Here is a 24,228-nt window from a genome sequence, read left to right as displayed (position 1 = left end):
CACCCCCCAGGACCCACAGCTTAGGGGGCGGACCCACAACTTAGGGGGCGGGCCCACAAGTTAGGGGGAGATCCACAAGTTATGGGGCAGACCCACAACTTATGGGGCAGACCCACAAGTTATGGGGCAGACCCACAAGTTAGGAGGCGGAGCCACATGTTGGGGGGCACAGACCCACAACCACCCCCCAGGACCCACGGGTTAGGGGGCGGACCCACAACTTATGGGGCAGACACCCATAACCACCCCCAGGACCCACAAGTTATGGGGCACAGATCCACAACCACCCCCCAGGACCCACAAGTTAGGGGGCGGACCCACAACTTATGGGGCAGACCCACAAGTTGGGGGGCAGACCCACAAGTTATGGGGCAGACCCACAAGTTAGGGGGCGGACCCACAAGTTGGGGGGCAGAGAGCCAGAACCACCCCCCAGGACCCACAGCTTAGGGGGCGGACCCACAACTTATGGGGCAGACACCCATAACCAACCCCAGGACCCACAAGTTATGGGGCACAGATCCACAACCACCCCCCAGGACCCACAAGTTAGGGGGCAGACCCACAACTTATGGGGCAGACCCACAAGTTAGGGGGAGACCCACAACTTATGGGGCAGACCCACAAGTTAGGGGGCAGACCCACAAGTTGGGGGGCAGAGACCCAGAACCACCCCCCAGGACCCACAGCTTAGGGGGCAGACCCACAACTTATGGGGCAGACCCACAAGTTGGGGGGCACAGACCCACAACCACCCCCAGGACCCACAAGTTAGGGGGCGGACCCACAAGTTATGGGGCAGACCCACAAGTTATGGGGTGGACCCACAAGTTGGGGGGCAGAGACCCAGAACCACCCCCCAGGACCCACGGGTTAGGGGGCGGACCCACAACTTATGGGGCAGACACCCATAACCACCCCCAGGACCCACAAGTTATGGGGCACAGATCCACAACCACCCCCCAGGACCCACAAGTTAGGGGACAAACCCACAACTTATGGGGCAGAGCCACAACTTATGGGGCACAGACCCATAACCACCCCCAGGACCCACAGCTTAGGGGGCAGACCCACAACTTATGGGGCAGAGCCACAAGTTGGGGGGCAGACCCACAAGTTATGGGGCAGACCCACAAGCTAGGGAGCAGACCCACAACTTATGGGGCAGACCCACAAGTTGGGGGGCACAGCCCCACAACCACCCCCCAGGACCCACAAGTTATGGGTCTGGCCCCACACGTTCCCCCGGGACCCACAACTTAGGGGGCAGACCCACAACTTATGGGGCACAGCCCCATAACCACCCCCAGGACCCACAGATAGGGAGCAGACCCCTAAGTTAGGGGGCGGGCCCACAACTTATGGGGCACAAACCCACAACCCCCAAGACCCACAAGTGCCCCCTATGGCCTCCCCAGCCCCATAGAACCCCATAGAACCCCATAGAGACCCCACCCCATGCGTCCCCACCCCCCCATAGACGCCCCCTATGGTCCCTCCAGCCCCATAGAACCCCATTGAGATGCCCCACAACTCCCCATAGATGCCCCCTATGGCCTCCCCAGCCCCATAACTCCCCCCATAGACACCTCCTATGGGGTCCCCAGCCCCATAACCACCCCCAGGACCCCCCATAGACGCCCCCCATGGTTCCTCCAACCCCCCATAGATGCCCCCTATGGCCACCCCAGCCCCATAACTCCCCCCATAGACGCCCCCTATGGCCTCCCCAGCCCCATAGAACCCCATAGAACCCCATAGAGACCCCACCCCATGCGTCCCCAACCCCCCATAGACGCCCCCTATGGTCCCTCCAGCCCCATAGAACCCCATTGAGATGCCCCATAGCTCCCCATAGATGCCCCCTATGGCCTCCCCAGCCCCATAACTCCCCCCATAGACGCCCCCTATGGCCTCCCCAGCCCCATAGAACCCCATAGAGACCCCACCCCATGTGTCCCCAACCCCCCATAGACGCCCCCTATGGTCCCTCCAGCCCCATAGAACCCCATTGAGATGCCCCACAACTCCCCATAGATGCCCCCTATGGCCACCCCAGCCCCATAACTCCCCCCATAGACGCCTCCTATGGGGTCCCCAGCCCCATAACCACCCCCAGGACCCCCCATAGACGCCCCCTATGGTGCCTCCAACCCCCCATAGACGCCCCCTATGGCCTCCCCAGCCCCATAACTCCCCCCATAGACACCCCCTATAGCCTCCCCAGCCCCATAGAACCCCATAGAACCCCATAGAGACCCCACCCCATGCGTCCCCAACCCCCCATAGACGCCCCCTATGGTCCCTCCAACCCCATTGAGATGCCCCCTATGGCCTCCCCAGCCCCATAACTCCCCCCATAGACGCCCCCTATGGCCTCCCCAGCCCCATAGAACCCCATAGAACCCCATAGAGACCCCACCCCATGTGTCCCCAACCCCCCATAGACGCCCCCTATGGTCCCTCCAGCCCCATAGAACCCCATTGAGATGCCCCACAACTCCCCATAGATGCCCCCTATGGCCTCCCCAGCCCCCTAACTCCCCCCATAGACACCTCCTATGGGGTCCCCAGCCCCATAACCACCCCCAGGACCCCCCATAGACGCCCCCTATGGTCCCTCCAACCCCCCATAGATGCCCCCTATGGCCACCCCAGCCCCATAGAACCCCATAGAACCCCATAGAGACCCCACCCCATGTGTCCCCAGCCCCATAACTCCCCCCATAGACGCCCCCTATGGCCTCCCCAGCCCCATAGAACCCCATAGAGACCTCACCCCATGCATCCCCACCCCGCCATAGACGCCCCCTATGGTCCCTCCAACCCCCCTTAGATGCCCCCCATGGCCACCCCAGCCCCACAGCCGCCCCCCAAGCCCCGCCCCATAGCGCTGCCCACCCTCGGCCAGCTTGGCCATGAGCTGCAGGCGCGGGGCGGGCAGCTCGGGGTCCTCGGCGGGGCCCTCGGGGAAGGCGACGTCGCTGGAGCCGTCGGGGCGCTCGCTCAGCTGCCCCACGCGCATGGGGCGCCCGGCCAGCTCGAAGCCGTGGAGCTGCTCCAGCGCCCGGCGCGCGCACTCGGCCTCCGAGAACTGCGCCGGACCAGGAGGGACCAGTAAGGACCAGTATGGGGTGCTATGGGGCGCTAGGGACCCATAGGGAGCAATACCAGTATGGACCAGTATGGACCAGTATGGACCAGTATGGACCAGTATGGGCCAGTATGGGCCAGTATGGGTCACTAGAGGTCACTATGGACCAGTATGGGTCACTAGAAGTCACTATGGACCACTATGGACCCATAGGGACCAATACCAGTATGGACCAGTATGGACCAGTATGGACCAGTATGGACCAGTATGGGTCACTATGGACCAGTATGGACCAGTATGGGTCACTAGAGGTCACTAGAGACCAGTATGGGGCACTACGGGTCACTAGGGACCCATACCAGTATGGACCAGTATGGACCAGTATGGACCAGTGTGGGCCAGTATGGGCCAGTATGGGCCAGTATGGGTCACTAGAGGTCACTAGAGACCAGTATGGGGCACTACGGGTCACTAGGGACCCATACCAGTATGGACCAGTATGGACCAGTATGGACCAGTATGGACCAGTATGGGTCACTAGAGGTCACTAGGGACCAGTATAGGTCAGTATGGACCACTATGGACCCATAGGGACCAATACCAGTATGGACCAGTATGGACCAGTATGGGCCAGTATGGGCCAGTATGGGCCAGTATGGGTCACTAGAGGTCACTAGAGACCAGTATGGGGCACTACGGGTCACTAGGGACCCATACCAGTATGGACCAGTATGGACCAGTATGGACCAGTATGGGTCACTAGAGGTCACTAGGGACCAGTATAGGTCATTATGAACCACTATGGACCCATAGGGACCCATACCAGTATGAACCAGTATGGACCAGTATGGACCAGTATGGGTCACTAGAGGTCACTATGGACCAGTATGGACCAGTATGGGGCACTAGAGGGCGCTATGGGGCGCTAGGGACCCATAGGGAGCAATACCAGTATGGACCAGTATGGACCAGTATGGACCAGTATGGACCAGTATGAGTCACTAGAGGTCACTATGGACCACTATGGACCCATAGGGACCCATACCAGTATGAACCAGTATAGACCAGTATGGACCAGTATGGGCCAGTATGGGCCAGTATGGACCAGTATGGGTCACTAGAGGCCACTATGGACCAGTACGGACCAGTATGGGGCACTATGGGTCACTAGGGACCCATACCAGTATGGACCAGTATGGACCAGTATGGACCAGTATGGACCAGTATGGACCAGTATGGACCAGTATGGGTCACTATGGACCAGTATGGACCAGTATGGGTCACTAGAGGTCACTAGAGACCAGTATGGGGCACTACGGGTCACTAGGGACCCATACCAGTATGGACCAGTATGGACCAGTATGGACCAGTATGGGTCGCTAGAGGTCACTATGGACCAGTATGGACCAGTATGGGGCACTATGGGTCACTAGGGACCCACACCAGTATGAACCAGTATGGACCAGTATAGACCAGTATGGACCAGTATAGACCAGTATGGACCAGTATGGACCAGTATGGGTCACTAGAGGTCACTAGAGACCAGTATGGACCAGTATGGGGCGCTAGAGGGCGCTATGGGGCGCTAGGGACCCATAGGGAGCAATACCAGTATGGACCAGTATGGACCAGTATGGACCAGTATGGACCAGTATGGGTCACTAGAGGTCACTATGGACCACTATGGACCCATAGGGACCCATACCAGTATGAACCAGTATAGACCAGTATGGACCAGTATGGGCCAGTATGGGCCAGTATGGACCAGTATGGGTCACTAGAGGCCACTATGGACCAGTACGGACCAGTATGGGGCACTATGGGTCACTAGGGACCCATACCAGTATGGACCAGTATGGACCAGTATGGACCAGTATGGACCAGTATGGACCAGTATGGGTCACTAGAGGTCACTATGGACCAGTATGGGTCACTAGAGGTCACTATGGACCACTATGGACCCATAGGGACCAATACCAGTATGCACCAGTATGGACCAGTATGGACCAGTACGGACCAGTATGAGTCACTAGAGGTCACTATGGACCAGTATGGACCAGTATGGGGCACTAGAGGGCGCTATGGGGCGCTAGGGACCCATAGGGACCAATACCAGTATGGACCAGTATGGACCAGTATGGACCAGTATGGACCAGTATGGGCCAGTAGGGACCAGTATGGGTCACTAGAGGTCACTATGGACCACTATGGACCCATAGGGACCAATACCAGTATGGACCAGTATGGACCAGTATGGACCAGTACGGACCAGTATGGGTCACTAGAGGTCACTAGGGACCAGTATGGGTCACTATGGACCCATAGCAACCAATACCAGTATGAACCAGTATAGACCAGTATGGACCAGTATGGACCAGTATGGGCCAGTAGGGACCAGTATGGGTCACTAGAGGTCACTATGGACCACTATGGACCCATAGGGACCAATACCAGTATGGACCAGTATGGACCAGTATGGACCAGTACGGACCAGTATGGGTCACTAGAGGTCACTAGGGACCAGTATGGGTCACTATGGACCCATAGCAACCAATACCAGTATGAACCAGTATAGACCAGTATGGACCAGTATGGACCAGTATGGGTCACTAGAGCCCAAATGGGTCCCTAGGGGTCCCCCCAACACCCCCAGAGCCAAACCAGCATAAACCAGTATAAACCAGTATAGACCAGTATAAACCAGTATAGACCAGTATAAACCAGTATGGCCCAGTATGGGGCTTAGGAGGCCTTTTTAGGGCTTTTCGGAGCCCAAATGGGTCCCCCCAACCCCCCCCGAGCCAAACCAGTATAAACCAGTATAAACCAGTATAGACCAGTATAAACCAGTATGGCCCAGTATGGACCGGTACGGCCCAGTATGGCCCAGTATGGACCAGTATAGACCGGTATGGGCCAGTAGGGACCAGTACGGACCAATACCAGTATAAACCAGTACAAACCAGTACAAACCAGTACAAACCAGTATAAACCAGTATGAACCAGTAAGCACTCACGGTGATGAAGCCGTAGCCCTTGGACTGCCCGGTGTCCGGGTCCCTCATCAGCACGATGCTGTCGATCTGGGGGGGACAATGGGGACATCGGGGTCCCCAAGGGTCCCCTGGGGGGTCCCCAATGTCCCCAGGGGGTCCCCAATGTCCCCAAGGGTCCCCAGGGGGGTCCCCAATGTCCCCAGGGGGTCCCCAATGTCCCCAAGGGTCCCCAGGGGGGTCCCCAATGTCCCCAGGGGGTCCCCAATGTCCCCAAGGGTCCCCAGGGGGGTCCCCAATGTCCCCAGGGGGTCCCCAATGTCCCCAAGGGTCCCCAGGGGGGTCCCCAATGTCCCCAGGGGGTCCCCAATGTCCCCAAGGGTCCCCAGGGGGGTCCCCAATGTCCCCAGGGGGTCCCCAATGTCCCCAAGGGTCCCCAGGGGGGTCCCCAATGAACCCAGGGGGTCCCCAATGTCCCCAAGGGTCCCCAGGGGGGTCCCCAATGTCCCCAGGGGTCCCCAATGTCCCCAAGGGTCCCCTGGGGGGTCCCCAATGAACCCAGGGGGTCCCCAATGTCCCCAAGGGTCCCCAGGGGGGTCCCCAATGAACCCAGGGGGTCCCCAATGTCCCCAAGGGTCCCCAGGGGGGTCCCCAATGTCCCCAGGGGTCCCCAATGTCCCCAAGGGTCCCCTGGGGGGTCCCCAATGTCCCCAGGGGGTCCCCAATGTCCCCAAGGGTCCCCAGGGGGGTCCCCAAAGTCCCCAGGGGGTCCCCAATGTCCCCAAGGGTCCCCAGGGGGGTCCCCAATGTCCCCAGGGGTCCCCAATGTCCCCAAGGGTCCCCAGGGGGGTCCCCAAAGTCCCCAGGGGGGTCCCCAATGTCCCCAAGGGTCCCCTGGGGGGTCCCCAATGTCCCCTGGGGGGTCCCCAATGTCCCCAAGGGTCCCCAGGGGGGTCCCCAATGTCCCCAGGGGTCCCCAATGTCCCCAAGGGTCCCCTGGGGGGTCCCCAATGTCCCCAGGGGGTCCCCAATGTCCCCAAGGGTCCCCAGGGGGTCCCCAATGTCCCCAGGGGGTCCCCAATGTCCCCAAGGGTCCCCAGGGGGGTCCCCAATGTCCCCAGGGGTCCCCAATGTCCCCAAGGGTCCCCTGGGGGGTCCCCAATGGTCCCCAATGAACCCAGGGGGTCCCCAATGTCCCCAAGGGTCCCCAGGGGGGTCCCCAAAGTCCCCAGGGGGGTCCCCAATGTCCCCAAGGGTCCCCTGGGGGGTCCCCAATGTCCCCTGGGGGGTCCCCAATGTCCCCAAGGGTCCCCAGGGGGGTCCCCAATGTCCCCAGGGGTCCCCAATGTCCCCAAGGGTCCCCTGGGGGGTCCCCAATGTCCCCAGGGGGTCCCCAATGTCCCCAAGGGTCCCCAGGGGGTCCCCAATGTCCCCAGGGGGTCCCCAATGTCCCCAAGGGTCCCCAGGGGGGTCCCCAATGTCCCCAGGGGTCCCCAATGTCCCCAAGGGTCCCCTGGGGGGTCCCCAATGGTCCCCAATGAACCCAGGGGGTCCCCAATGTCCCCAAGACCCAATGGGGTCCCCAATGTCCCCAGGGGGGTCCCCAATGTCCCCAAGGGTCCCCAATGAACCCAGGGGGTCCCCAATGTCCCCAAGGGTCCCCGAGACGCAATGGGGTCCCCAATGAACCCAGGGGGGTCCCCAATGTCCCCAAGGGTCCCCAATGGGTCCCCAAGACCCCATTGACCCCCAACCCAACCCAATGACCCCCAACCCAACCCATTGACCCCCAACCCAACCCAATGACCCCCAACCCAACCCATTGACCCCCAACCCAACCCAATGACCCCCAACCCAACCCAATGACCCCCAACCCAACCCAACGACCCCCAACCCAACCCATTGACCCCCAACCCAACCCATTGACCCCCAACCCAACCCAATGACCCCCAACCCAACCCATTGACCCCCAACCCAACCCAATGACCCCCAACCCAACCCATTGACCCCCAACCCAACCCAATGACCCCCAACCCAACCCAATGACCCCCAACCCAACCCAACGACCCCCAACCCAACCCATTGACCCCCAACCCAACCCATTGACCCCCAACCCAACCCAATGACCCCCAACCCAACCCATTGACCCCCAACCCAACCCAATGACCCCCAACCCAACCCATTGACCCCCAACCCAACCCAATGACCCCCAACCCAACCCAATGACCCCCAACCCAACCCAATGACCCCCAACCCAACCCAACGACCCCCAACCCAACCCATTGACCCCCAACCCAACCCATTGACCCCCAACCCAACCCAATGACCCCCAACCCAACCCATTGACCCCCAACCCAACCCAATGACCCCCAACCCAACCCATTGACCCCCAACCCAACCCAATGACCCCCAACCCAACCCAATGACCCCCAACCCAACCCAACGACCCCCAACTCAACCCAATGACCCCCAACCCAACCCATTGACCCCCAACCCAACCCATTGACCCCCAACTCAACCCATTGACCCCCAACCCAACCCAATGACCCCGAACCCAACCCAATGACCCCCAACCCAACCCATTGACCCCCAACCCAACCCATTGACCCCAACCCAACCCATTGACCCCCAACCCAACCCAATGACCCCCAACCCAACCCATTGACCCCAACCCAACCCAATGACCCCCAACCCAACCCATTGACCCCCAACCCAACCCATTGACCCCCAACCCAACCCAATGACCCCCAACCCAACCCAATGACCCCCAACCCAACCCATTGACCCCAACCCAACCCATTGACCCCCAACCCAACCCATTGACCCCCAACCCAACCCAATGACCCCCAACCCAACCCATTGACCCCAACCCAACCCATTGACCCCCAACCCAACCCATTGACCCCCAACCCAACCCAATGACCCCCAACCCAACCCATTGACCCCCAACCCAACCCAATGACCCCCAACCAACCCATTGACCCCCAACCCAACCCATTGACCCCCAACCCAACCCAATGACCCCCAACCCAACCCATTGACCCCCAACCCAACCCATTGACCCCAACCCAACCCATTGACCCCCAACCCAACCCAATGCCCCCCAACCCAACCCAATGCCCCCCAACCCAACCCATTGACCCCCAACCCAACCCATTGACCCCCAACCCAACCCATTGACCCCAACCCAACCCAATGACCCCCAACCCAACCCAATGACCCCCAACCCAACCCAATGACCCCCAACCCAACCCATTGACCCCCAACCCAACCCATTGACCCCCAACCCAACCCAATGACCCCCAACCCAACCCAATGACCCCCAACCCAACCCAATGACCCCCAACCCAACCCAATGCCCCCCAACCCAACCCATTGACCCCCAACCCAACCCAATGACCCCCAACCCAACCCATTGACCCCAACCCAACCCATTGACCCCCAACCCAACCCATTGACCCCCAACCCAACCCATTGACCCCAACTCAACCCAACGCCCCCCAACTCAACCCAACGCCCCCCAACTCAACCCAACGCCCCATAACTCAACCCATTGACCCCCCCACTGCCCCATAGCGCCCCCGCCCCATAGCGCCACCTTCCCGAAGGGCTCGAAGATGCCGCGCAGCATCTCCTTGGTGATGTTGCAGTGCAGGGAGCCCACGTAGAGCCGCATGGGGCCCCCCGAGCCCTTCTGCAGGTTGTTGGCCATGGCGGCCAGGCGGTTCTTCTCGGCCTATGGGGACGTGGGGGTCAGGAGACCCATAGGGACCCATAGAGACCCATAGGGACCCATAGAAACCAATAGGGACCCACAGAGACCAAGAGAAATGCATAGAGACCCATAGAGACCCATAGGAACCCATTGAGATCCACGGAGAGACCATAGAGAGCCATAAGCAGCCATAGGAAGCCATAGAGACCATAGAGACCCATATGGAGCTATAGAGACCCATAGAGACCCATAGGAACCCATAGGGACCCATAGAGACCCATAGGGACCATAGAGACCCATAACAACCCATAAGAACCAATAGAGACCATAGAGACCCATAGGGACCCATAGACACCATGGAGACCCATACGGAGCCATAGAGACCCACAGAGACCCATAGAGACCCATAGGAAGCCATAGAGACCCATAGGGACGCATAGAGACCATGGAGACCCATACAGACCCATAGGGACCCATAGGGAGCCACAGAGACCCATAGGGAGCCACAGAGACCCAGAGAGCCATAGAGACCCATAGGGACCCATAGGAACCCATAGGGACCCATAGAGACCATAAAGAGCATAGAGACCCAGAGAGACCCATAGGGACCACAGAGACCCATAGAGACCCATAGGGACCCATAGGAACCATATAGACCCATAGAGACCCACAGAGACCCATAGAGAGCCATAGAGACCCAGAGAGCCATAGGGACCCATAGAAACCATAGGGATCCATAGAGACCCATAAGAACCCATAGGAACCAACAGAGACCATAGAGACCATAGAGACCCACAGAGACCCATAGGAACCATAGAGACCCATAGGAAGCCATACAGACCCATAGGGACCCATAGAGACCCATAGAGACCACAGAGACCCATAGAGACCCATAGAGACCACAGAGACCCATAGAGACCCATAGAGACCCCGTAGACCCATAGACCCATAGGTACCCATACACACCCATAGGGACCCATAAAGAGCCATAGAGACCCATAGGGACCCATAGAGACCCACAGAAACCGTAAGGACCCATAGAGACCCATAGGGACCACAGAGACCCATAGAGACCCATAGAGACCCCATAGACCCATAGACAACCATAGAGACCCATAGGGACCCATAGAGAGCCATAGAGACCCATAGAGACCCCATAGACCCATAAGTACCCATAGAAACCCATAGGGACCCATAGAGACCCATAGAGACCCATAGGGACCCATAGAGACCCATAGAGACCCAGAGACCCATAGAGACCCATAGGAACCCGTAGGGACCCACAGACACCCATAGAGACCTATAGGCACCCATAGAAACCCATAGAGACCCATAGCGACCCATAGTGACCCATAGAGACCCATAGCGACCCATAGAGACCCATAGAGACCATAAAGCCCAATAGGAACCCATAGACCCCCACAGACCCCATAACCACCCCCAGAACCCCCACAGCCGCCCCCTACGGTTCCCCCAACCCCCCTGAGACGCCCCCTACGGCCTCCCCAGCCCCACAACTCCCCCCGGCCCCCCCCCGAACGGGGCCCCCCGGCTGCCCCACATCTCCCCCCAGACCTGCGAGGCCTGCACGATGATGGGGACCCCCAAGAGGCGTTGGCCGGTCAGCCCTATGGCCAAGGGCACCGATTGGATGTCGCAGAACTCCACGTAGGCGATGCCCTTGGAGCGGCGCGAGTTGCGGTCGGAGATGATGCGCACGTCGCGGACCTGGGGACGTGTGGGGCAGAGCTATGGGGCTGGGCTGGCCCCTATGGGGTGGGGGTGGAGCTGTGGGGTTGGGTTGTTGGGTTGGGTTGGGGGTCAATGGGTTGGGTTGGGGGTCAATGGGTTGGGTTGGGGGGCATGGGTTGGGTCATTGGGTTGGGTTGGGGGTCAATGGGTTGGGTTGGGGGTCATTGGGTTGGGTTGGGGGTCAATGGGTTGGGTTGGGGTCAATGGGTTGGGTTGGGGGTCATTGGGTTGGGTCAATGGGTTGGGTTGGGGTCATTGGGTTGGGTTGGGGGGCATTGGGTTGGGTTGGGGGTCATTGGGTTGGGTTGGGGGTCATTGGGTTGGGTTGGGGGTCATTGGGTTGGGTTGGGGGGCAATGGGTTGGGTTGGGGGGCATTGGGTTGGGTTGGGGGTCATTGGGTTGGGTTGGGGGTCATTGGGTTGGGTTGGGGGTCAATGGGTTGGGTTGGGGGTCATTGGGTTGGGTTGGGGGTCAATGGGTTGGGTTGGGGGTCATTGGGTTGGGTTGGGGGGCATTGGGTTGGGTTGGGGGTCAATGGGTTGGGTTGGGGGTCAATGGGTTGGGTTGGGGGTCAATGGGTTGAGTTGGGGGTCAATGGGTTGGGTTGGGGTTCAATGGGTTGGGTTGGGGGTCAATGGGTTGGGTTGGGGGTCAATGGGTTGGGTTGGGGTTCAATGGGTTGGGTTGGGGGTCAATGGGTTGGGTTGGGGGTCAATGGGTTGGGTTGGGGGTCATTGGGTTGGGTTGGGGGTCAATGGGTTGGGTTGGGGGTCATTGGGTTGGGTTGGGGGTCAATGGGTTGGGTTGGGGGTCATTGGGTTGGGTTGGGGGTCAATGGGTTGGGTTGGGGGTCAATGGGTTGGGTTGGGGGTCAATGGGTTGGGTTGGGGGGCATTGGGTTGGGTTGGGGGGCATTGGGTTGGGTTGGGGGTCAATGGGTTGGGTTGGGGGTCATTGGGTTGGGTTGGGGGTCAATGGGTTGGGTTGGGGGTCATTGGGTTGGGTTGGGGGTCAATGGGTTGGGTTGGGGGGCAATGGGTTGGGTTGGGGGTCATTGGGTTGGGTTGGGGGTCAATGGGTTGGGTTGGGGGGCATTGGGTTGGGTTGGGGGTCAATGGGTTGGGTTGGGGGTCAATGGGTTGGGTTGGGGGTCAATGGGTTGGGTTGGGGGTCAATGGGTTGGGTTGGGGGTCAATGGGTTGGGTTGGGGTCATTGGGTTGGGTTGGGGTCATTGGGTTGGGTTGGGGGTCAATGGGTTGGGTTGGGGTCATTGGGTTGGGTTGGGGTCATTGGGTTGGGTTGGGGGTCAATGGGTTGGGTTGGGGGTCAATGGGTTGGGTTGGGGGGCATTGGGTTGAGTTGGGGGTCAATGGGTTGGGTTGGGGGTCAATGGGTTGGGTTGGGGGTCAATGGGTTGGGTTGGGGGTCATTGGGTTGGGTTGGGGGTCAATGGGTTGGGTTGGGGGTCAATGGGTTGGGTTGGGGGTCATTGGGTTGGGTTGGGGGTCATTGGGTTGGGTTCGGGGTCATTGGGTTGGGTTGGGGGTCAATGGGTTGGGTTGGGGGTCATTGGGTTGGGTTGGGGGTCAATGGGTTGGGTTGGGGGTCAATGGGTTGGGTTGGGGGTCATTGGGTTGGGTTGGGGGGCATTGGGTTGGGTTGGGGGTCAATGGGTTGGGTTGGGGTCAATGGGTTGGGTTGGGGGTCATTGGGTTGGGTTGGGGGTCAATGGGTTGGGTTGGGGGTCAATGGGTTGGGTTGGGGGTCAATGGGTTGAGTTGGGGGTCAATGGGTTGGGTTGGGGTTCAATGGGTTGGGTTGGGGGTCAATGGGTTGGGTTGGGGGTCAATGGGTTGGGTTGGGGTTCAATGGGTTGGGTTGGGGGTCAATGGGTTGGGTTGGGGGTCAATGGGTTGGGTTGGGGGTCATTGGGTTGGGTTGGGGGTCAATGGGTTGGGTTGGGGGTCATTGGGTTGGGTTGGGGGTCAATGGGTTGGGTTGGGGGTCAATGGGTTGGGTTGGGGGTCATTGGGTTGGGTTGGGGGTCAATGGGTTGGGTTGGGGGTCAATGGGTTGGGTTGGGGGTCATTGGGTTGGGTTGGGGGTCAATGGGTTGAGTTGGGGGTCAATGGGTTGGGTTGGGGGTCAATGGGTTGGGTTGGGGGTCAATGGGTTGGGTTGGGGGTCATTGGGTTGGGTTGGGGGTCAATGGGTTGGGTTGGGGGTCAATGGGTTGGGTTGGGGGTCATTGGGTTGGGTTGGGGGTCATTGGGTTGGGTTCGGGGTCATTGGGTTGGGTTGGGGGTCAATGGGTTGGGTTGGGGGTCATTGGGTTGGGTTGGGGGTCAATGGGTTGGGTTGGGGGTCAATGGGTTGGGTTGGGGGTCATTGGGTTGGGTTGGGGGGCATTGGGTTGGGTTGGGGGTCAATGGGTTGGGTTGGGGTCAATGGGTTGGGTTGGGGGTCATTGGGTTGGGTTGGGGGTCAATGGGTTGGGTTGGGGGTCAATGGGTTGGGTTGGGGGTCAATGGGTTGAGTTGGGGGTCAATGGGTTGGGTTGGGGTTCAATGGGTTGGGTTGGGGGTCAATGGGTTGGGTTGGGGGTCAATGGGTTGGGTTGGGGTTCAATGGGTTGGGTTGGGGGTCAATGGGTTGGGTTGGGGGTCAATGGGTTGGGTTGGGGGTCATTGGGTTGGGTTGGGGGTCAATGGGTTGGGTTGGGGGTCATTGGGTTGGGTTGGGGGTCAATGGGTTGGGTTGGGGGTCATTGGGTTGAGTTGGGGGTCAATGGGTTGGGTTGGGGGTCAATGGGTTGGGTTGGGGGTCAATGGGTTGGGTTGGGGGGCATTGGGTTGGGTTGGGGGGCATTGGGTTGGGTTGGGGGTCAATGGGTTGGGTTGGGGGTCATTGGGTTGGGTTGGGGGTCAATGGGTTGGGTTGGGGGTCATTGGGTTGGGTTGGGGGTCAATGGGTTGGGTTGGGGGGCAATGGGTTGGGTTGGGGGTCATTGGGTTGGGTTGGGGGTCAATGGGTTGGGTTGGGGGGCATTGGGTTGGGTTGGGGGTCAATGGGTTGGGTTGGGGGTCAATGGGTTGGGTTGGGGGTCAATGGGTTGGGTTGGGGGTCAATGGGTTGGGTTGGGGGTCAATGGGTTGGGTTGGGGTCATTGGGTTGGGTTGGGGTCATTGGGTTGGGTTGGGGGTCAATGGGTTGGGTTGGGGTCATTGGGTTGGGTTGGGGTCATTGGGTTGGGTTGGGGGTCAATGGGTTGGGTTGGGGGTCAATGGGTTGGGTTGGGGGGCATTGGGTTGAGTTGGGGGTCAATGGGTTGGGTTGGGGGTCAATGGGTTGGGTTGGGGGTCAATGGGTTGGGTTGGGGGTCATTGGGTTGGGTTGGGGGTCAATGGGTTGGGTTGGGGGTCAATGGGTTGGGTTGGGGGTCATTGGGTTGGGTTGGGGGTCATTGGGTTGGGTTCGGGGTCATTGGGTTGGGTTGGGGGTCAATGGGTTGGGTTGGGGGTCATTGGGTTGGGTTGGGGGTCAATGGGTTGGGTTGGGGGTCAATGGGTTGGGTTGGGGTTCAATGGGTTGGGTTGGGGGTCAATGGGTTGGGTTGGGGGTCAATGGGTTGGGTTGGGGGTCATTGGGTTGGGTTGGGGGTCAATGGGTTGGGTTGGGGGTCAATGGGTTGGGTTGGGGGTCAATGGGTTGGGTTGGGGGTCAATGGGTTGGGTTGGGGGTCAATGGGTTGGGTTGGGGGGCATTGGGTTGGGTTGGGGGTCAATGGGTTGGGTTGGGGGTCAATGGGTTGGGTTGGGGGTCAATGGGTTGGGTTGGGGGTCAATGGGTTGGGTTGGGGGTCGTTGGGTTGGGTTGGGGGTCAATGGGTTGGGTTGGGGGTCATTGGGTTGGGTTGGGGGTCATTGGGTTGGGTTGGGGTTCATTGTGTTGAGTTGGGGGTCATTGGGTTGGGTTGGGGGTCAATGGGTTGGGTTGGGGGTCATTGGGTTGGGTTGGGGTCAATGGGTTGGGTTGGGGGTCATTGGGTTGGGTTGGGGGTCATTGGGTTGGGTTGGGGGTCAATGGGTTGGGTTGGGGTCAATGGGTTGGGTTGGGGGTCAATGGGTTGGGTTGGGGGTCAATGGGTTGGGTTGGGGGTCATTGGGTTGGGTTGGGGGTCAATGGGTTGGGTTGGGGGTCAATGGGTTGGGTTGGGGGTCATTGGGTTGGGTTGGAGGTCATTGGGTTGGGTTGGGGGTCATTGGGTTGGGTTGGGAGTCAATGGGTTGGGTTGGGGGTCATTGGGTTGGGTTGGGGGTCAATGGGTTGGGTTGGGGGTCATTGGGTTGGGTTGGGGGTCAATGGGTTGGGTTGGGGGTCATTGGGTTGGGTTGGGGGGCATTGGGTTGGGTTGGGGATCATTGGGTTGGGTTGGGGGTCATTGGGTTGGGTTGGGGGTCAATGGGTTGGGTTGGGGGTCAATGGGTTGGGTTGGGGGTCAATGGGTTGGGTTGGGGGTCAATGGGTTGGGTTGGGGGTCAATGGGTTGGGTTGGGGGTCACAGATGATGCGCACGTCGCGGACCTGGGGACGTGTGGGGCAGAGCTATGGGGCTGGGCTGGCCCCTATGGGGTGAAGGTGGAGCTATGGGGTTGGGTTGTTGGGTTGAGTTGGGGGTCAATGGGTTGAGTTGGGGGTCAATGGGTTGAGTTGGGAGTCAATGGGTTGGGTCATTGGGTTGGGTTGGGGGTCAATGGGTTGGGTTGGGGTCAATGGGTTGGGTTGGGGGTCATTGGGTTGGGTTGGGGGTCATTGGGTTGGGTTGGGGGTCAATGGGTTGGGTTGGGGGTCAATGGGTTGGGTTGGGGGTCAATGGGTTGGGTTGGGGGTCAATGGGTTGGGTTGGGGGTCAATGGGTTGGGTTGGGGGTCAATGGGTTGGGTTGGGGGTCATTGGGTTGGGTTGGGGGTCAATGGGTTGGGTTGGGGGTCATTGGGTTGGGTTGGGGGTCATTGGGTTGGGTTGGGGGTCAATGGGTTGGGTTGGGGGTCATTGGGTTGGGTTGGGGTCAATGGGTTGGGTTGGGGGTCAATGGGTTGGGTTGGGGGTCATTGGGTTGGGTTGGGGGTCAATGGGTTGGGTTGGGGGTCACAGATGATGCGCACGTCGCGGACCTGGGGACGCGTGGGGCAGAGCTATGGGGCTGGGCTGGCCCCTATGGGGTGGGGGTGGAGCTGTGGGGTTGGGTTGTTGGGTTGGGTTGGGGGTCAATGGGTTGAGTTGGGAGTCATTGGGTTGAGTTGGGAGTCATGGGTTGGGTCATTGGGTTGGGTTGGGGGTCATTGGGTTGGGTTGGGGGTCAATGGGTTGGGTTGGGGGTCAATGGGTTGGGTTGGGGGTCATTGGGTTGGGTTGAGGGTCAATGGGTTGGGTTGGGGGTCATTGGGTTGGGTTGGGGGTCAATGGGTTGGGTTGGGGGTCAATGGGTTGGGTTGGGGGTCATTGGGTTGGGTTGGGGGTCAATGGGTTGGGTTGGGGGTCAATGGGTTGGGTTGGGGGTCATTGGGTTGGGTTGGGGGTCAATGGGTTGGGTTGGGGGTCATTGGGTTGGGTTGGGGGTCATTGGGTTGGGTTGGGGGTCATTGGGTTGGGTTGGGGGTCAATGGGTTGGGTTGGGGGTCATTGGGTTGGGTTGGGGGTCAATGGGTTGGGTTGGGGGTCAATGGGTTGGGTTGGGGGTCATTGGGTTGGGTTGGGGGTCAATGGGTTGGGTTGGGGGTCAATGGGTTGGGTTGGGGGTCAATGGGTTGGGTTGGGGGTCAATGGGTTGGGTTGGGGTCAATGGGTTGGGTTGGGGGTCATTGGGTTGGGTTGGGGGTCAATGGGTTGGGTTGGGGGGCATTGGGTTGGGTTGGGGGTCAATGGGTTGGGTTGGGGGTCATTGGGTTGGGTTGGGGGGCATTGCGTTGGGTTGGGGGTCAATGGGTTGGGTTGGGGGTCATTGGGTTGGGTTGGGGGTCAATGGGTTGGGTTGGGGGTCATTGGGTTGGGTTGGGGGTCATTGGGTTGGGTTGGGGGTCATTGGGTTGGGTTGGGGGTCATTGGGTTGGGTTGGGGGTCAATGGGTTGGGTCATTGGGTTGGGTTGGGGGTCAATGGGTTGGGTTGGGGGTCAATGGGTTGGGTTGGGGGTCAATGGGTTGGGTTGGGGGTCATTGGGTTGGGTTGGGGGTCATTGGGTTGGGTTGGGGGTCAATGGGTTGGGTTGGGGGTCATTGGGTTGGGTTGGGGGTCAATGGGTTGGGTTGGGGGTCATTGGGTTGGGTTGGGGGTCATTGGGTTGGTTGGGGTCATTGGGTTGGGTTGGGGGTCAATGGGTTGGGTTGGGGGTCATTGGGTTGGGTTGGGGGTCAATGGGTTGGGTTGGGGGTCAATGGGTTGGGTTGGGGGTCATTGGGTTGGGTTGGGGGTCAATGGGTTGGGTTGGGGGTCAATGGGTTGGGTTGGGGGTCAATGGGTTGGGTTGGGGGTCATTGGGTTGGGTTGGGGGTCATTGGGTTGGGTTGGGGGTCATTGGGTTGGGTTGGGGGTCAATGGGTTGGGTTGGGGGTCATTGGGTTGGGTTGGGGGTCAATGGGTTGGGTTGGGGGTCATTGGGTTGGGTTGGGGGTCATTGGGTTGGGTTGGGGTCAATGGGTTGGGTTGGGGGTCATTGGGTTGGGTTGGGGGTCATTGGGTTGGGTTGGGGGTCAATGGGTTGGGTTGGGGGTCATTGGGTTGGGTTGGGGGTCAATGGGTTGGGTTGGGGGGCATTGGGTTGGGTTGGGGGTCAATGGGTTGGGTTGGGGGTCATTGGGTTGGGTTGGGGGTCATTGGGTTGGGTTGGGGGTCATTGGGTTGGGTTGGGGGTCAATGGGTTGGGTTGGGGGTCATTGGGTTGGGTTGGGGGTCAATGGGTTGGGTTGGGGGTCATTGGGTTGGGTTGGGGGTCATTGGGTTGGGTTGGGGTCAATGGGTTGGGTTGGGGGTCATTGGGTTGGGTTGGGGGTCATTGGGTTGGGTTGGGGGTCAATGGGTTGGGTTGGGGGTCATTGGGTTGAGTTGGGGGTCAATGGGTTGGGTTGGGGGTCATTGGGTTGGGTTGGGGGTCATTGGGTTGGGTTGGGGGTCAATGGGTTGGGTTGGGGGTCAATGGGTTGGGTTGGGGGTCATTGGGTTGGGTTGGGGGTCAACGGGTTGGGTTGGGGGTCATTGGGTTGGGTTGGGGGTCATTGGGTTGGGTTGGGGGTCAATGGGTTGGGTTGGGGGGCATTGGATTGGGTTGGGGGTCAATGGGTTGGGTTGGGGGTCATTGGGTTGGGTTGGGGGTCAATGGGTTGGGTTGGGGGTCATTGGGTTGAGTTGGGGGTCAATGGGTTGGGTTGGGGGTCATTGGGTTGGGTTGGGGGTCATTGGGTTGGGTTGGGGGTCAATGGGTTGGGTTGGGGGTCAATGGGTTGGGTTGGGGGTCATTGGGTTGGGTTGCGGGTCATTGGGTTGGGTTGGGGGTCAATGGGTTGGGTTGGGGGTCAATGGGTTGGGTTGGGGGTCATTGGGTTGGGTTGGGGGTCATTGGGTTGGGTTGGGGGTCAATGGGTTGGGTTGGGGGTCAATGGGTTGAGTTGGGGGTCAATGGGTTGGGTTGGGGGTCAATGGGTTGGGTTGGGGGTCATTGGGTTGGGTTGGGGGTCAATGGGTTGGGTTGGGGGTCATTGGGTTGGGTTGGGGGTCATTGGGTTGATCCCCATTGCCCCCCATTGCCCCCATTGCCCCCATTGCCCCCATTGCCCCCCATTGCCCCCATTGCCCCCATTGCCCCCCATTGCCCCCATTGCCCCATTGCCCCCATTGCCCCCCATTGCCCCCATTGCCCCCCATTGACCCCCATTGCCCCCATTCCCCCCATTGCCCCCATTGCCCCCATTGCCCCCCATTGACCCCCATTGACCCCCATTGCCCCCATTGCCCCATTGCCCCCCATTGCCCCCATTGCCCCCATTGCCCCATTGCCCCCATTGCCCTCATTGCCCCCATTGACCCCCATTGCCCCCATTGCCCCCCATTGCCCCCATTGACCCCCATTGACCCCCATTGCCCCCATTGCCCCCCATTGCCCCCATTGCCCCCATTGCCCCCATTGACCCCCATTGACCCCCATTGCCCCCATTGCCCCCATTGACCCCCATTGCCCCCATTGACCCCCATTGACCCCCATTGCCCCCATTGACCCCCATTGCCCCCCATTGCCCCCCATTGCCCCCATTGCCCCCATTGACCCCCATTGCCCCCATTGTCCCCATTGACCCCCATTGACCCCCATTGACCCCCATTGCCCCCATTGACCCCCATTGCCCCCATTGCCCCCCATTGCCCCCCATTGCCCCCATTGACCCCATTGCCCCCATTGCCCCCATTGCCCCCATTGCCCCCATTGATCCCCATTGCCCCCCATTGATCCCCATTGCCCCCATTGCCCCCATTGACCCCCATTGCCCCCCATTGCCCCCATTGCCCCCCATTGCCCCCATTGATCCCCATTGCCCCCATTGCCCCCCATTGCCCCCATTGCCCCATTGCCCCCATTGCCCCCATTGCCCCCATTGCCCCCCATTGCCCCATTGCCCCCATTGCCCCCATTGCCCCCATTGCCCCCATTTCCCCCATTGCCCCCCATTGCCCCCCATTGCCCCCATTGCCCCCATTGCCCCCCATTGCCCCCATTGACCCCCATTGACCCCATTGCCCCCATTGCCCCCATTGCCCCATTGCCCCCATTGCCCCCATTGTCCCCATTGACCCCATTGCCCACCATTGCCCCCATTGCCTCCCATTGACTTCCATTGCCCCATTGACTCCCATTCATCCTCATTGCCCCCATTGCCCCCATTACCCCATTGCCCCCCATTGACCCCCATTGCCCCCATTGCCCCCATTGATCTCCATTGACCCCCACTGACTCCCATTGACTCCCATTCATCCCCATTGCCCCATTGCCCCCCATTGCCCCCATTGCCCCCCATTGCCCCCATTGCCCCCCATTGTCCCCATTGCCCCCATTGCCCCCATCGCCCCATTGCCCCCATTGCCCCCATTGATCCCCATTGCCCCCCATTGCCCCCATTGCCCCCATTGCCCCCCATTGATCCCCATTGACTCCCATTGATCTCCATTGCCCCATTGCCCCCCATTGATCCCCATTGCCCCCATTGCCCCCCATCGCCCCCATTGCCCCCATTGCCCCCACCACCCCCATTGCCCCCATTGCCCCCACCACCCCCATTGCCCCCCATTGCCCCCCCGTCCCCACCTTCCCCACGGCCGAGAAGAAATCCTCGAGGTCGCGGGGCCGGATGCGTGCGGCCAACTGCATGCAGAACACGGTGCGGGCGTCGCGCTCCTCGGGGCTCAGGCTGCCCAGCGGCTCCCTGGGGACAAGGGGACAATGGGGACAATGGGGGCGATGGGGGCGATGGGGACAATGGGGGCGATGGGGGCGATGGGGGGCAATGGGGGTAATGGGGGACAATGGGGGCAATGGGGCAATGGGGGCAATGGGGGGCAATGGGGGTAATGGGGGACAATGGGGGCAATGGGGCAATGGGGGCAATGGGGGTAATGGGGGTAATGGGGGGCAATGGGGGCAATGGGGGGCAATGGGGGCAATGGGGGGCAATGGGGGTCAATGGGGGTCAATGGGGGTCAATGGGGGTCAATGGGGGCAATGGGGTCAATGGAAGTCAATGAGGGGCAATGGGGATCAATGCGGGTCAAGGGGGGTCAATGGGGGTCAGTGGGGTCAATGGTGTCAATGGAATCAATGGGGTGAATGGGGGGCAATGGGAATCACTGGGGGTCAAGGGAGCTCTATGGGGCCAATGGGGGTCAATGGGGCTCTATGGGGTCAATGGGAGTCAATGGGAGTCAATGGGGGGCAATGGGGATCAATGGGGTCAATGGGGCTCTATGGGGTCAATGGGGCTCTATGGGGTCAATGGGGGTCAATGGGGTCAATGGGGGTCAATGGGGGTCAATGGGGGTCAATGGGAGTCAATGGGGCTCTATGGGGGTCAATGGGGGTCAATGGGGGTCAGTGGGGATCAATGGGGGGCAATGGGGGTCAGTGGGGTCAATGGCGTCAATGGCGTCAATGGAATCAATGGGGTCAATGGGGGGCAATGGGGGGCAATGGGAATCAATGGGGGTCAATGGGGCTCTATGGGGCCAATGGGGGTCAATGGGGCTCTATGGGGCCAATGGGAGTCAATGGGGTCAATGGGGGTCAATGGGGGTCAATGGGAGTCAATGGGGGGCAATGGGGGTCAATGGGGCTCTATGGGGTCAATGGGGCTCTATGGGGCCAATGGGGGTCAATGGAGTCAATGGGGGTCAATGGGAGTCAATGGGAGTCAATGGGGCTCTATGGGGTCAATGGGGGTCAATGGGGGTCAATGGGGGGCAATGGGAGTCAATGGGGGTCAATGGAGTCAATGGGGGTCAATGGGGATCAATGGGGTCAATGGGGCTCTATGGGGTCAATGGGGGTCAATGGGGGGCAATGGGGGGCAATGGGAGTCAATGGGGGTCAATGGGGGTCAATGGGGGTCAATGGGGGTCAATGGGAGTCAATGGGAGTCAATGGGGGTCAATGGGGCTCTATGGGGTCAATGGGGGTCAATGGGGTCAATGGGGTCAATGGGAGTCAATGGGAGTCAATGGGAGTCAATGGGGGTCAATGGGGCTCTATGGGGTCAATGGGGATCAATGGGGTCAATGGGGGTCAATGGGGATCAATGGGAGTCAATGAGGGTCAATGGGGGTCAATGGGAGTCAATGGGAGTCAATGGGGGTCAATGGGAGTCAATGGGGTCAATGGGGGTCAATGGGAGTCAATGGGAGTCAATGGGGGGCAATGGGAGTCAATGGGGGTCAATGGGGCTCTATGGGTCTCTATGGGTCTCTATGGGTCTCTATGGGTCTCCATGGGTCTCCGTGGGTCTCCGTGGGTCTCACCGACCTTGCCGGGCTCTTCTCCCGGTGCTGGGGGCTCTTGCTGTGCCCAAACCGCCGCCTGTTTGGGTCAAATTGGGGCCATTTGGGGTCATTTCGCCCCCATTTCCGCCCCCCAGGCCTCAATTTCGACCTCCGGGTTCAATTTTGGGGTCGAAAAGGCTGAATTTGGGTACCTGGACCTCTCCTCGCGCCTTCGGCTGCGGCTCCGGCTCCGGCGGCTCCGGTGGCTCCGGCGACTTCGGCTGCGGCTCCGCCGGCGCCGTTCTCGGCTGTGATTGGACGGAAAAGGCGGGAATCAGGGCCAAGATGGCCGCCGGGGGGCGGGAAAACCCCCCTGGGGGGAGGGGAGGGGGAAATTCCGCCTTAAATGGGGGAAATTCCACCTTAAATGGGGGAAATTCCACCTTAAATGGCCCCAATTCCACCTTAAATGGGGGAAATTCCGCCTTAAATGGCCCCAATTCCACCTTAAATGGGGGAAATTCCGCCTTAAATGGCCCCAATTCCACCTTAAATGGGGGAAATTCCACCTTAAATGGCCCCAATTCCACCTTAAATGGGGGAAATTCCACCTTAAATGACCCCAATTCCACCTTAAATGGGGGAAATTCCGCCTTAAATGGCCCCAATTCCACCTTAAATGGGGAAATTCCACCTTAAATGACCCCAATTCCACCTTAAATGGGGGAAATTCCACCTTAAATGACCCCAATTCCACCTTAAATGGGGGAAATTCCACCTTAAATGGCCCCAATTCCACCTTAAATGGGGGAAATTCCGCCTTAAATGGCCCCAATTCCACCTTAAATGGGGGAAATTCCACCTTAAATGGCCCCAATTCCACCTTAAATGGGGGAAATTCCACCTTAAATGGCCCCAATTCCACCTTAAATGGGGGAAATTCCGCCTTAAATGGCCCCAATTCCACCTTAAATGGCCCCAATTCCACCTTAAATGGGGAAAATTCCACCTTAAATGGCCCCAATTCCACCTTAAATGGGGGAAATTCCACCTTAAATGACCCCAATTCCACCTTAAATGGGGGAAATTCCGCCTTAAATGGCCCCAATTCCACCTTAAATGGGGGAAATTCCGCCTTAAATGGCCCCAATTCCACCTTAAATGGCCCCAATTCCACCTTAAATGGGGGAAATTCCACCTTAAATGGCCCCAATTCCACCTTAAATGGGGGAAATTCCGCCTTAAATGGCCCCAATTCCACCTTAAATGGGGAAAATTCCGCCTTAAATGGCCCCAATTCCACCTTAAATGGCCCCAATTCCACCTTAAATGGGGGAAATTCCACCTTAAATGGCCCCAATTCCACCTTAAATGGGGAAAATTCCGCCTTAAATGGCCCCAATTCCGCCTTAAATGGCCCCAATTCCACCTTAAATGGGGGAAATTCCGCCTTAAATGGCCCCAATTCCACCTTAAATGGGGGAAATTCCGCCTTAAATGGCCCCAATTCCACCTTAAATGGGGGAAATTCCGCCTTAAATGGCCCCAATTCCACCTTAAATGGGGGAAATTCCGCCTTAAATGGCCCCAATTCCACCTTAAATGGGGAAATTCCGCCTTAAATGGCCCCAATTCCACCTTAAATGGGGAAATTCCGCCTTAA

General features: G+C 59.5%; 1 protein-coding gene across 5 annotated transcripts in view; it reads right to left on the bottom strand.

Annotated features, from left to right (window-relative positions):
- Nucleotides 1–24,228, bottom strand: part of RBM23 (RNA binding motif protein 23) — a 33,385-nt gene that overhangs the window by 3,780 nt on the left and 5,377 nt on the right. For all 5 annotated transcript variants that reach the window (XM_071801394.1, XM_071801395.1, XM_071801397.1 and 2 more), the window contains 7 exons: nt 22,778–22,873; nt 22,609–22,662; nt 20,902–21,019; nt 11,378–11,530; nt 9,686–9,823; nt 6,112–6,177; nt 2,902–3,094 (listed from right to left, as the gene is read on the bottom strand). In XM_071801394.1, the coding sequence (XP_071657495.1) occupies nt 2,902–3,094; nt 6,112–6,177; nt 9,686–9,823; nt 11,378–11,530; nt 20,902–21,019; nt 22,609–22,662; nt 22,778–22,873 (818 nt within the window). The remainder of the gene's footprint in view (nt 1–2,901; nt 3,095–6,111; nt 6,178–9,685; nt 9,824–11,377; nt 11,531–20,901; nt 21,020–22,608; nt 22,663–22,777; nt 22,874–24,228) is intronic.

Source organism: Patagioenas fasciata, chromosome 38, assembly GCF_037038585.1.
Source record: "Patagioenas fasciata isolate bPatFas1 chromosome 38, bPatFas1.hap1, whole genome shotgun sequence".
Classification (NCBI taxonomy): domain Eukaryota; kingdom Metazoa; phylum Chordata; class Aves; order Columbiformes; family Columbidae; genus Patagioenas; species Patagioenas fasciata.
The sequence above is the reverse complement of the archived record's forward strand: the minus strand, read 5'-3'. Positions and strand labels throughout refer to the sequence as shown.